Source organism: Phaseolus vulgaris, chromosome 6 (genome assembly GCF_051622355.1).
Source record: "Phaseolus vulgaris cultivar YP4 chromosome 6, ASM5162235v1, whole genome shotgun sequence".
Classification (NCBI taxonomy): Eukaryota; Viridiplantae; Streptophyta; class Magnoliopsida; order Fabales; family Fabaceae; genus Phaseolus; species Phaseolus vulgaris.
In genome coordinates this window covers 11,575,428-11,588,118 of record NC_143503.1, presented here as the reverse complement: position 1 = coordinate 11,588,118, position 12,691 = coordinate 11,575,428, and the positions used below count along the sequence as shown (strand labels likewise).

At 44.8% G+C, this 12,691-nt stretch overlaps 1 protein-coding gene across 1 annotated transcript; it reads right to left on the bottom strand.

The window, feature by feature from the left end:
• Window positions 1-245: 245 nt before the first annotated feature.
• On the bottom strand, window positions 246-2,018 carry LOC150026641 (uncharacterized). The gene has a single exon (XM_090303825.1). It carries the CDS (start codon window positions 2,016-2,018, stop codon window positions 246-248), a length of 1,773 nt encoding a protein of 590 aa, XP_090159951.1.
• Window positions 2,019-12,691: the final 10,673 nt, after the last annotated feature.

The following is a 12,691-nucleotide window of genomic DNA, read 5'->3' as shown; positions in this document are numbered from 1 at the left end:
GGGAAAAGAGTGTCCCCTTAAATGTTCTCATTGTTTACAAATGGCATAATACATTAACTGAAATAGAACTTAAGATTGGCCCCATTCCATGTTCGGGGAGCAGTTCCACCCTCCAGAGTCTCGAGCCTATAAGCTCCATTTCCGAGTACCTCTATCATGTAGAATGGACCAGTCCATTTAGGAGACAACTTATTCTCCAACTGATAGGGGTGAGCTTTCCGCATTACCAGGTCGGCGACCTGGAACTACCGGGGTCTCAACTTGGACCTCTGCTTATACTCTACCCTTCTCTTCAGAGCTTCGACTTTGATGTGCGCTTGCTCTCGCACCTCGTCAAGTAGGTCTAAATTCACCTTCCTTTCCTCGTTAGACTTCTCTACCACGAAGTTCTGGAACCGCGGTGAACTTTCCTGAATCTCGACAGGGATAATAGCATCTGACCCGTACACCAGGCTGAAAGGCGTCTCCTTGGTAGTGGATTGTGGAGTGGTGTGGTAAGCCCACACAATTCGAGGAACCTCATCTACCCTGGTCCCCTTAGCTTTTTCCAACCTCCTCTTTTGGCCTTTGAGCAGGACTCTATTGGCAGATTTGACCTGTCCATTAGTATGAGGATGCTCCACCGAGGCGAACACATGATTGATGCCGAGCTCTGTGCATAGCTTGCCTAGCTGCTGACTTGCAAACTGGGTGCCATTTTCAGACACTAAACGTTTTGGGATCCCAAAACGACAAACGATGTTTTTCCACACAAAGTGTTGAACCTTGCAGGTCGTTATCTGTGCGACGGGCTCGACCTCCATCCACTTGGTGAAGTACTCAATGGCCACCACCAGGTACTTCATCTGACAAACTGCTAGGGGGAATGAGCCCAAATTATCAATCCCCCATGTGTGGAAAGGCCATGGGCTGTGGATCGACCACAACTCCTCTACGGGTGCATGATGCCAATCGGCATGCTGTTGGCATTGTTTGCACCGCTGTGCATACTTCGTGCAGTCTTCCCTCATGGTCGGCCAATAATACCCTGCTCGAACAACTTTCAACGAGAGAGCTCGTCCCCCGACATGGCTCCCATAGATACCTTCATGGAGCTCGACCATGATACGTGAGCACTGTTCCCCGCTCACGCAAGTCAATATAGGATGAGTGTAGCCATGATGGAATAGCTTTCCATCTACCAAGGTATATCTGCTTGCATTCTTCTTAATGATTTTGGCCTTTCTTGGCTTCGCCGGGAGTAGGCCATCAGCTAGGTAACGCCTATAAGGTGCCATCCAGGTTTCCTTCACGTTGACTAAGCAAACGTCTGACGATTCTTCCACTGACAAGCCACAGACACTTACCCTGGGGCCCCCTAGCGTTTCTTGGGTCAATGATCGGTGACCTCTTCCTCCACCCTTCAAGACACCCACCTGTTGGACCTCCCCCGCACAGCCTGTGGTAGTTCTCGGCGCCTTTAGGGTTTCCTGGATGACCAACCTCTGGCAGCCTCCTTTGCCTGAGCTGGCGAGCTTGGCTAGTAAGTTGGCTAAGCTATTATGCTCCCTAGGGACATGCACTAACTCGAACACAGGGAAATTCTCCTTCAAGAGCATAACGTACTTTAGATACGAGGCCATCTGGGGGTCCTTGGCCTGGTACTCGCTTGTAACTTGTCCAGTCACCAGCAACGAGTCACTTTTTACCAATAGACTTTGAGCGCCCATCTCTTTGGCCAATAGCATCCCTGCCACCAAGGCTTCGTACTCAACTTGGTTATTACTAGCTTTGAAAGTGAACCTCAGGGCTTGCTCGATTAGCAATCCGTTTGGTCCTTTCAGGATGATACCTGCTCCACTGCCTTGCTGGTTAGAGGACCCATCCACAGAGAGGACCCATTGAAAGTCTCCACTGCCTAGCTGGGTGGCTACCGAGGAGAGCTCTACTACAAAATCAACGTAGACCTGACCCTTAATAGGTCCTATGGGCTCATACTGCACATCAAACTCGGACAGCTCGACCGCCCAGCGCACCATCTGACCTGCTACATTGGGCCTCTAGAGTGATCCTGCTCCTGTACTATGACCGAGCTGATCGCCCAATCAGTGACTGCGAAGTAGAGACAAAGGGGAGTACCTAGCAACGGCTTGCATAGAACAGTCAGGCTAGCCAAGTACTCCTTCAGCTTAAGGAACGCCTCTTCACACTCACTAGTCCATACAAAACGATTGTTCCTCTTTAAGCACTGAAAATAAGGATGCCCCTGGTCCCCTCCAGCTGATAAAAACCGGGACAGAGCGGCCATTCGCCCAGTTAACTGCTGCACCTCTTTTACTGAGGTTGGGCTCTTCATTGCAATGATCGTCGTGCACTTCTCGAGGTTTGCTTCTATTCCTCACTCGGTGAGGAGAAACCCCAAGAATTTCCCTGCTTCCACCCCGAACACGCACTTTTCAGGGTTCAACTTCAAATTATATTTAGCTACTATGGTGAATAGATCTTCTAGATCAACAACATGATGGTCTTTCTCCTTCGAGGTGACGACCATGTCATCCACATACGCTTGCACGTTTCACTCGATCATGGGGGCGAGAATCCTATGCCTGTGGTAGGTTGCGCCAGCGTTCTTAAGCCCGAAGGGCATCACCTTATAATAATAATTGGAGAGCTCTGTCATGAAGGCAGTCTTGCGCTCATCTCGGGGGTGCATATGGATTTGGTTATACCCCAAGAAGGCATCCAAAAAGCTGAAAAAGTCGGCAGCCTGACGCGCTATCCACCAAGGCATCGATGCTAGGCAACGAATTTGAGTCTTTAGGGCAAGCCTTGTTCAAAAATCCGGGAAGTCGACGCACATTCTCCACTTCTCGTTGGTCTTCTTGACCAACACCACGTTTGTTAGCCGCTCAGGGTATTGGATTTCCCTTATATGGCCAGCGGTTAGCAGCTTCAGAGTTTCTTGCCTGATGGCCAGGTGTCTCTCCTCGTTGAATTTCCTTCGTCTTTGTCTCACCGGCCTGACCTTTGGGTCCATGGTGAGTCAATGACACAAGAAGTCAGGGTCGATTTCGGGCATGTCTGAAGCAGACCATGCAAAGGCATTTAGATGCCGTGCTAACACCTCGGCGATGACCTCGCTTGCGGGCTCAGGTCGCCTTTCCCTGGCGATCTCCACACGAGTGACTTTTTCCTCTTCTTGAGGCTGGGTGGCGACTGCGCATACTCCTATTTTAGTTTTTAGGCTATTCTCATAGCATTTCTTTACCGCCTTCTGGTCGGACTTGATAATGATTACCCCTCCCCTGAGAGAGAATAACTTCATTTTCATGTGCCTCGTCGAGGCCACTGCTCCTAACCTGTTCAGGGCAGGCCTGCCCAGAAGGATGTTGTAAGCTGAAGGAGCGTTAATGACGAGGTACTTGATATTAATGGTACGAGATGAGGTGCCGTTTGTGAAATTCGTCATCAGCACCACATGCCCCCTCACCTCTACCTACTCTCCAGCGAAACCAAACAGACAGTCGTCGTACGGTCTCAACTGGTCTGGTGACAACTGCAACTTGTTGAATGTTGACCAAAACATCACATCGGCCGAGCTCCCTTGGTCGATGAGGACTCGGTGCACCCTTCTTCCTACTGTGACCACCGAGATTACCACCGGATCATTATTGTGTGGGACCATATCCCTTAGGTCATCCTTAGTGAAGTAGAGGTCGAGCTCGACCGACTAGTCAGGCTCTCGTGCCTCTACTCCCATTAATTCTCTCACATAGTTCTTTCGTTGGGAGGCGGTGCACCCTCCCCCCAAAAATCATGTTGACTTTGCCATGGACAGACACCTTGTGCCCCTGATCCTCTGTTGGCGTCACATCCTTCGAACCTTCTTGACCTTCCTCTAGATACTCTTTCAGGAAGCCATCCCTCACCAATTTTGCCAACTGGTAACCAAGGGCTATGCAATTCCCCACATCGTGCCCAAAGGCCCTGTGGGACTCGCTGTAATTCAAGAAGTTTGGGACTCTGCTACTGATGGCAGAGAAATGTTTCTTTATATGTTCAAAGAGGATCACAAGAAGTAAAGCCCAAGCCATGAGAGCTAGTTTCTTTATTTGTAATTTCAGTAGAATATGGTTCCTTTAGCATAATAGGGGGGGTGCTTATCATTGTAGCTTGAGTAAAGCCTTTTAGGGTTAAGAAGTTAACCTAACTTCTAGAACTTTGCTCCTAGTGTGCGACATTGATTTTAGTCAAAACCCTAGCAGCCGCTCTTTTATGTATTCCTAATGTGGGCATCGGTAATTTACCTACGGATAATGTGTCCGTGGGTAACGAAAACAGTAGTTACCCACCAATTGCAGTCCGTAGGTTGGACTCGAAGCCAAGTCCATTGAGGAATGTCCAAAGAAGCTTTAACCTTTACACCAGTCAAGTTTTGTTGTCATGTTATGATTATTATTATACTTATGAGTATAATTATCAAAATTAATATAATTAATAAAATAAAAATTAATAACATTATTCATATATTTAATATCATTATTATTATTATTATTATTAATATTGTTAAATATTGTTAATATTATTAAATATTCTTAATATTATTAAATATTATTAATATTAATAAATATTCTTAAAATTATTATATATTTTAGTATTATTAACTATTATTAAATATTATTATTATTAATATTATTAAATATTAAATATTATTAATATTATTAAATATTAAATATTATTAAATACTATTAATATTATTATATATTATTAAAATATTAAATATTATTAATATTATTATTATTAATATTATTAAATATTAAAAATTATTAATATTATAAAATATTATTAATATTATTAAATACTATTAAATATTATTAATATTATTATATATTATTAAATATTAAATATTATTAATATTATAAAATATTAATAATATTAATAATATTATCAATATTATTAAATATTTTTAAAATTATCAATATTATTAAATGTTATTAATATTATTAAATATTATTAATATTATTAAATATTATTAAATATTATTAATATTATTAAATATTATTAATTTTATTATTAAATATAATTAATATTATTAATTATGATTTGATAATTCTTCATATTATATTAATATTTTTAATATTATGTATATAATTATTATGATAATAGGTGGTAGGTGATAGTTTGTAGGTAATAGAGATTCGTGGGTAATAGTTGGTAGGTAATAGAGGACCGTAGGTAAAAGTTGGTAGGTAATAAGATTCGTGGGTAATAGTTGGTAGGTAATAGAGATTCGTAGGTAAAAGTTGGTAGGTAATAAGATCTGTGGGTAATAGTTGGTAGGTAATGCTGAATTTACCTGCGGATTCAGAATATGTGGGTAATGTTCGTAGATAATGTTGTTCGTAGGTAATGCTGAATTTACCTACGGACTCAGATCCGTGGGTAAAAATCTGTAGATAATACGGTTTTTTTTGTAGTGTCCGCCACCCTTTTCAAATCTCCAAGAAGAACAACCCATCATTTGGTATCTAGAGCTTTGGTTCTTCAAGAGATAAGTGTTCTCTTAATTTTATTTTTTGAGTTTTCTTCAAATCCGTGTTGTTCATCTTGCCTTGATTGTCTTGCTTTTTTTTTTATGTCATTTTAATTGTGTTGCTGTTTTAAAATTGTTGTACGGTTTTATTTTGGTTCAAATTGTTCTTTAGCTTCCAAACTGTTTTTAGGTTCCATTGAGTATTTTGTGTTGGCTGTTTTGTTTTTAATTTTATTTGAGTCTTATTGATATTTTAATCGGTGCAAAGTGTTTGTGGTTGAGTCTTTTTTATTTTTGAATCCATACAAGTTTTGTCAAAGTCATGTTCATTCTACAATGTCATAAATTCCTAGTGGTGCCTTTTATTGTTGATTTGGTTGCTTGATTTTGATTTTGAGTGCAGTTTATATTTATGTTTTTGAAGCTTTGGTGCCTTTTATATTTTCATATTTGAGTTCATACTTGTGTGTTAGTTCCATACAAGTTCTTTTCCAATAATTTCCATTGTGTTTTTGAAGTTTCCTTGTTGTTTTCTAATTCCAGTTTAGGATTTCTCTATTTTCACTGTTACTGTCCTGGTTGGAATCTTTCCCAGAAATTAATTCTGTGGGTGAAAAATTCTAAAATTTTGGATTTGAGTAGTTTTATGTGTTGAGAAAAAGTGAAAAAAATAAGTACATCAAAATTCAAAATAAAAAAATGAAAAATGAAATATGAACAAAGTGCAAAAATTTTGACTATGGAAAAACGGTGATACGGCAGTGATCTTGAAAAAAATATTAAAATTATTTGGCTCACTGTTTTGGTAAAATTCCAACGCCTATTTTGATCTAAAACATTGAAGTTTCTGTGGTTAAAATTTTAAGCTCAATTTTGAAGTATTCTATCCAGCATAAATTTGGGAAGTTGTGAAAAATTTACACAAAATTTTTTTGTAGTGTTGTTTTGGTTTTATTCCTCTATTCTAGCTCCATTCACTAGGATTCCACTTTGTGTGCTACCTTTTCTTGTGTGCCTTAATTTTTTGCTTGTCAATTTTATTGAATACTCTTAAGTCTTGTCAAATATCAACTCCATTTCTAGTAGTCCTTGATTTTAAAATTTGAGTTTTGTTGCTTTAAAACTTGTTTGACCTCTCTTTGGTGGAATTTACCTAAAAAGTGTTTTGGTGAGTAGTGGAGCTAAAATTTTGTTTTGGTGAAAGCTATATCACTAAAAGGGAGCAGGAGTAAAGACTCAAGGTTGAATAACCTAAGGAGACAAAGCAAGGGACATCAACAACCTCGCTTGAAAAATACACAAATATACACAAAGGAACTACAAGTGAAGGAGTGCATAGAATAAGACTTTAATTTTTGTGCATAAAAAAAAATTGTTGACTGATGACTTTTTACGGCAAGTGCACCGCATTTGTAAGAAGTAATAATTGTCCCTAAGGATGGATATGGATCCCACAAGGAACAGTGAATTATCGAGCACAATAATCGCTAAATATAAAAACAGAACAATTAAAAGAGTTTTGAATTAATTGTGTTGGCACTGATCATTAAGAAAACAGAAAAAGAATTAGTTGTTTCAATTGGAAAAATAAGGATTAGTTTCATCTCTCTCACTCTCAAGTATTTTGATTAGCATGTCAATATTAAGTTCTTTGATTGAAATTGTTGCCTGTATAAAAATCATTTATATCGATTCCTCGCATATAAAATCCTTAAGAATGTCCCCTAACTATCGATCCCTCGCATAATTATAAGAACAAGTTAGAACGAAGCTCAAACGTTTAATAGCAATTAACATTTCAAGTCTATTCGTAGCACTCAAATATGTTTAGTATTGTTTTTTAGGTCAGAACCCTAAAAATACCTCCCGGTCAGATTTAAGATTCTCAATATGTCACGGAAAATTAGAAGTAAAAAAACAATACCAATAATCAATCAAGAACTGAATATTAATATATAACATATCACCTCAATACATAAGAGTTTGAGCAAATTACTCCCAATCCCAAAGGGTAGAATTAGCCACGCATACTTCTAGCACCTTCCATTCTCCCAATTGGGTTATAATTCACTCTATAATGTTTTCCTCTCAATCTGGCACACTAGGGTTGAGCCTCTAGCCCTCTATTTATCCTAGTTTTCTAGGGTTAGGTAACTTCCTGTGTCGCGCTAATGGGTTAAATGATAAAACATCAAAAATGCCCAATCTTTCTTTGCATCTATTTCCAGTTTGGGACCTTCCATCTTTATCTTTTTAGCTCAAATCATTCATCTTTAATCCAAATCTCCAATCTTCCTTAGAAATCTGCGATTAACACCAAATTTGGGAATTGTACCGCCCTGGTAGTCGGAAGTGATGACGTGGCATCAAGCTACAGTATAGGCGTGTTGACAAGGCGCCAGGTTGGCAGAAGGGAAGGAAGTCGGGGGGCTCGTGAAGTCGCCAGTTATTAAGTTGGCGTGTTCCGATCTCCAGCATACCAGAATCGGCGATCACCAGGTTAAAGATGAAGTCGCCAGATGTAGACTCAGGCGACCTAGTGATTGGAGATCGCCAGAGCAAGCACATCGCCAGAGATGAAGGTGGTGCAGATTATGAAGGCGGCCGGCGAGACCACAGTGAAGGCGTATGAAGGCGCCCTAACTCGCCAGTTCCAGTAGAGATCGCACTCCCAAGTTAGCTATGTACTGGGCAGCACCATGCATAAATAACTTAGCCAAAGAGAGAGTCAGGAGCAGCGCCCAAGTCAAGGAGGCTCCAGATGATGGCACGTGTACAGTTGGATGCGAGCCACGTGTCCAAGTCTGTAACTGCCAGGAGAGAGAAAGTAACCAGGTATATAAGAGTTCTCAACGAACTTTCTGAGGTACGCACGTTCAGAATACATTCTTTACGCTTGCGAGTTACAGAGCTTACTATGAGAGAGGATTTGCACGGTTCTTGTTCTCTTAGTATTTGGTGATTCGGTCACTGACTTGGGCGTTGGAGTGCGATCGGCCGCAGCGGCGCCGCTCTGTTTCTTTGCAGGTTCTTAAGGTGGATCTCGAAGAGGAACGGAGGTGTGAAGCGGTGCACACGTCGATCCTTTGACGAGGCAGTTTCCAGCGTTCTGGTCAACAGGCAGGATCATCAGGCGCCCACCGTGGGGCTGTGTAAAACTTGCTCCCATCCACAGCGTGAGTTCTTGAAGGTTTTCGAAGTTTTTGCGTGGTTGTGTGCTGGTGCAACCATCGTTCGCTGTTTGCTTGGAATTTGTTCAGTGAATTCGCGTTTTACACCGTTCGTTTGGGTTTTCGATCGGTGAAGTGAGGTTTTCCTGCTGTTTACGTGTAATTTGTTCGGTGGAGTTGAGTTCTTTCGCTCGTTCGGTTGTCCGTGGGAAGAGCAGTGGTTTCTGGTGGAGTTGCAAGTTTCTTCGAAGGTTTGCGGTGTTCTTGAGTTTTCTCGCGGAGTTTCGCACTGTTTTTCCGATTGATCGCTGACTCAATCGTAGCTAAAGTAAGTGTTGTTCGCTGCATTCTGTGATTCGCTGAGTTTCATGAGAAAAATGAGAAGCAATCGCTCAAGTCCAGTTGCGCCCGTCGCTGCTGAAGGCGCCGCTGCCATGACCATGGCGCAGATGGCAGAGATGATGCGTTCGTTGCAGGCAACTGTGGAAGCCTCACGCATAGAGCAGGCGAGAATGCATGAGGACCTGGTCGCCTCTCGCGCCAGGAATGAGGAGCTCAGCAAGGTGACTGAGGAGCTACGTCAAGCTCTTCAGGAGCAGCAAGGGCGTTCTTCTGCTGAAGAGGTGGCGCCGTCATCGGCACCTCGTGTTTTCCCTATGCCTTTTGTTCAGGCGATTACTGACATGCCTATTCCTACGAGCGTGGTCCCTGTCAAGGCTGTCTTTACCGGCGTGGAGGATCCAGAGGCTCATCTAACCACGTTCCATACACAGATGATGCTGTCGGGAGGGTCAGACGCCGTGTATTGCAAGATGTTTGTGAGCACGCTCCAGGGAACGGCGTTGGAGTGGTTTGTGAGCCTACCTAACGGTCACATAACCAATTTTCAGCAGTTCTCGAAGGTTTTCGTCGAGCAATACATCGTGAACAAGGCACCGCCCAGGGTGTCTTATGATCTGTTTGATATAAGGCAGTACCAGGGAGAGTCCCTCAGAGACTACCTGAATCGCTTTAGAGCGCAGATGGTCAGATCGCCGGCCAAGGATGAAGAAATGCTGGTCTATGCATTCAAGAAGGGCGTGCTGCCAGGACCATTCTGCGAGGCCTTGATCAGGGCTCACCCTGCAACGTTTGCTGAGGTCAGGCGACTTGCGGTGGCTCACATCGCCGACGAGAGTGAGGTCGCCGAGAAGAGAGGGAGCGTGGCTCCCGCTAGGCCACGCGCCCAGACCAGGATCCAGTCGCAAAGGGTGCTGGAGACAGCGGCGGCGGCCAGGAAGGACCAGAGGACTCGCCATCCTTATGATAGGAGGAACAAGGGGAGGGGCCAGGGACGCCAGCAGCCAGCACGCCGGGAATACAATCGCCCGCCTAAGCACAAGTTTGTTATGGGATTGGCGGACCTGATCGCCATTCCCAATATATCTGCTAGGTTGAAAGCGCCTGAGAAGGTGGGCGACAAGGTGTTGGGACCAAAGCCAGACGCCTGGTGTGAGTTTCACCAGGGCTTTGGCCACACTTTGGACTCGTGTTTGTCCTTAGGGTATCAGCTCGATGATCTGGTTAAGAGCGGGTTCCTAAATGACTATCTGCTGGATAGGAGGACGGGGGGAGCGTCGAGTTCCCAGCCAGCAGGTGGAGAAGCCCAGCAACACGAGATGCCTATCCACGGGGAAATCCACACCATTGCAGGAGGCTTCTCAGGTGGTGGATGCACCGCATCGCAGAGGAAGAAGTACGCGCGGTCGGTGATGACAGTGGATATGTTTGAAGATCACTCGCCGGAGGTGGACATTACGTTCACCAAGCAGGATCTTCGGGACGTTGTGCCCCATGACAACGATCCCATAGTCATTTCGTTGATTACAGCGGGAAGGAAGGTCCACAGAGTTCTGGTGGACCAGGGAAGCTCGGCAGACGTGATGTTCTGGCCGACTTTCACGCAGTTGGAGTTGCCCCTTGACCAGCTAAGGCCCTATGGAGGGTGCCTGTATGGGTTCGCTGGTGACCAGGTGGAGGTCAGGGGGTACATTGAGTTGAGAACCACGTTTACGGATGAGGCTGGGTCGAGGACGGAGAAAATCAAGTACCTCATTGTGAACGCTCCTTCAGCATACAACATCCTGTTGGGAAGGCCCACGCTTAATAGGATAGGCGCTATACCGTCGACCCGGCACATGAAGGTAAAGTTGTCGTCTATGGAAGGGGTGGTGATCACGATCAAGTCTGATCAGAAAGAAGCAAAAAAGTGCTATGAGAATAGCCTGAAAAACAAGAGATCAGTGAGTTATGTAACAACCACCCCACCTCCCGGTGTGAAGCCCAGATCGACGGTAACAGAGGAGACCGCCGGAAGGGACGTGGAGATGGTGGACGCTGAGCTGGGGGAGGGGAACGTTGGCCTGGAGGAGGAAGAGGTGCGGAATCGCCCTGAGGAAGCGAGAGAGCAGGGAATCGCCAGGGCGGTGATCGCCCGAGAATCCAGGCCAAAACCTGTCGAGCAGTGGCTCGAGAAAGAGATCGGGGGAAAGATCTTCAAGCTGGGAAGATCTCTGGAGGTCGAGCTCCAGGACCAGATCGCCAAGGTGATTGAGCGGCATCTGGACGCGTTTGCATGGTCCGCTTCGGACATGCCCGGGATTGATCCCGACTTCTTGTGCCATCATCTGGCGATGGACAACTTGGTGAGACCAGTGCGACAAAGAAGAAGAAAGTTCAACGAGGAGAGGAGGCAGGCGATTAGAGATGAAACACAGAAGCTCCTTGCTGCAGGCCACATCAGGGAAGTCCAGTACCCTGAATGGCTGGCGAATGTCGTGCTGGTGAAGAAGAGTAACGGGAAATGGCGCATGTGCGTCGATTTCACCGACCTGAACAAAGCTTGCCCAAAGGATTCGTATCCTTTACCAAGTATAGACGCCCTGGTTGACAGTGCTGCAGGGTGTAAGTTGCTGAGTTTTCTGGATGCCTTCTCGGGGTATAATCAGATCAAGATGCATCCCATGGATAAAGAGAAGACAGCCTTCATGACGGAGAGGTCGTGCTATTGCTACAAGGTGATGCCGTTTGGGCTGAAGAACGCGGGGGCCACGTACCAGAGGCTGATGGATCGAGTACTGGCACCAATGCTGGGAAGGAACGTGCAAGCGTACGTCGATGACATGGTCGTGACCTCGCCGAAAAGAGCAAGCACGTTGCCGACTTGGAGGAATTGTTCACGACGATCGCCAAGTTCAGATTGAAGCTGAATCCAGAGAAATGTATTTTCGGCGTGGAAGCTGGGAAGTTTTTGGGTTTCCTCTTGACTGAAAGAGGCATAGAGGCCAACCCTGATAAGTGTGCCGCCATCTTGGCGATGAGGAGCCCAGCGACGGTGAAGGAGGTTCAATAGCTAACAGGTCGGATGGCAGCCCTGTCTCGCTTCGTGTCAGCTAGCGGGGAGAAGGGCCATCCCTATTTTCAGTGCTTGAGGCGCAATAATAAGTTTGTTTGGACGAAAGAGTGCGAGGAAGCTTTCGTAAAACTGAAGGAGTATCTGGCGAGCCCGCCGGTTCTGTGCAAACCGCTGGTGGGAACCCCTCTCAGGTTGTATTTTGCTGTAACTGAGAGGGCGGTGAGTGCAGTGCTCGCCCAGGATCAAGATCAGGCTCAGAAGCCTATTTATTTTGTGAGTAAGGTGTTGCAGGGCCCCGAGACGAGATACCAGGCCCTAGAAAAGGCTGCGCTGGCTGTGGTATTTGCGGCGAGGAGGTTGCGCCACTACTTCCATAGCTTCACGATACTGGTGATGACTGACCTGCCCATCCAGAAGGTCCTGAAGAAGCCTGACGTTGCGGGAAGGATGGTGAAGTGGGCAGTAGAATTGTCAGAGTTTGATATTAAATATGAGCCCCGAGGCCCGATCAAGGGGCAAATCTTTGCAGATTTCGTGGTCGAGCTCTCATCTGAGGCAACGCGAGTTGAAGGGGACGATTTCCGTTGGGTACTCTCGGTGGATGGATCGTCGAAC

Bases quoted from the DNA above. Each gene is read 5' to 3' on its own strand.
- LOC150026641 (XM_090303825.1), bottom strand. From the start codon at position 2,018: ATGGTGCGCTGGGCGGTCGAGCTGTCCGAGTTTGATGTGCAGTATGAG.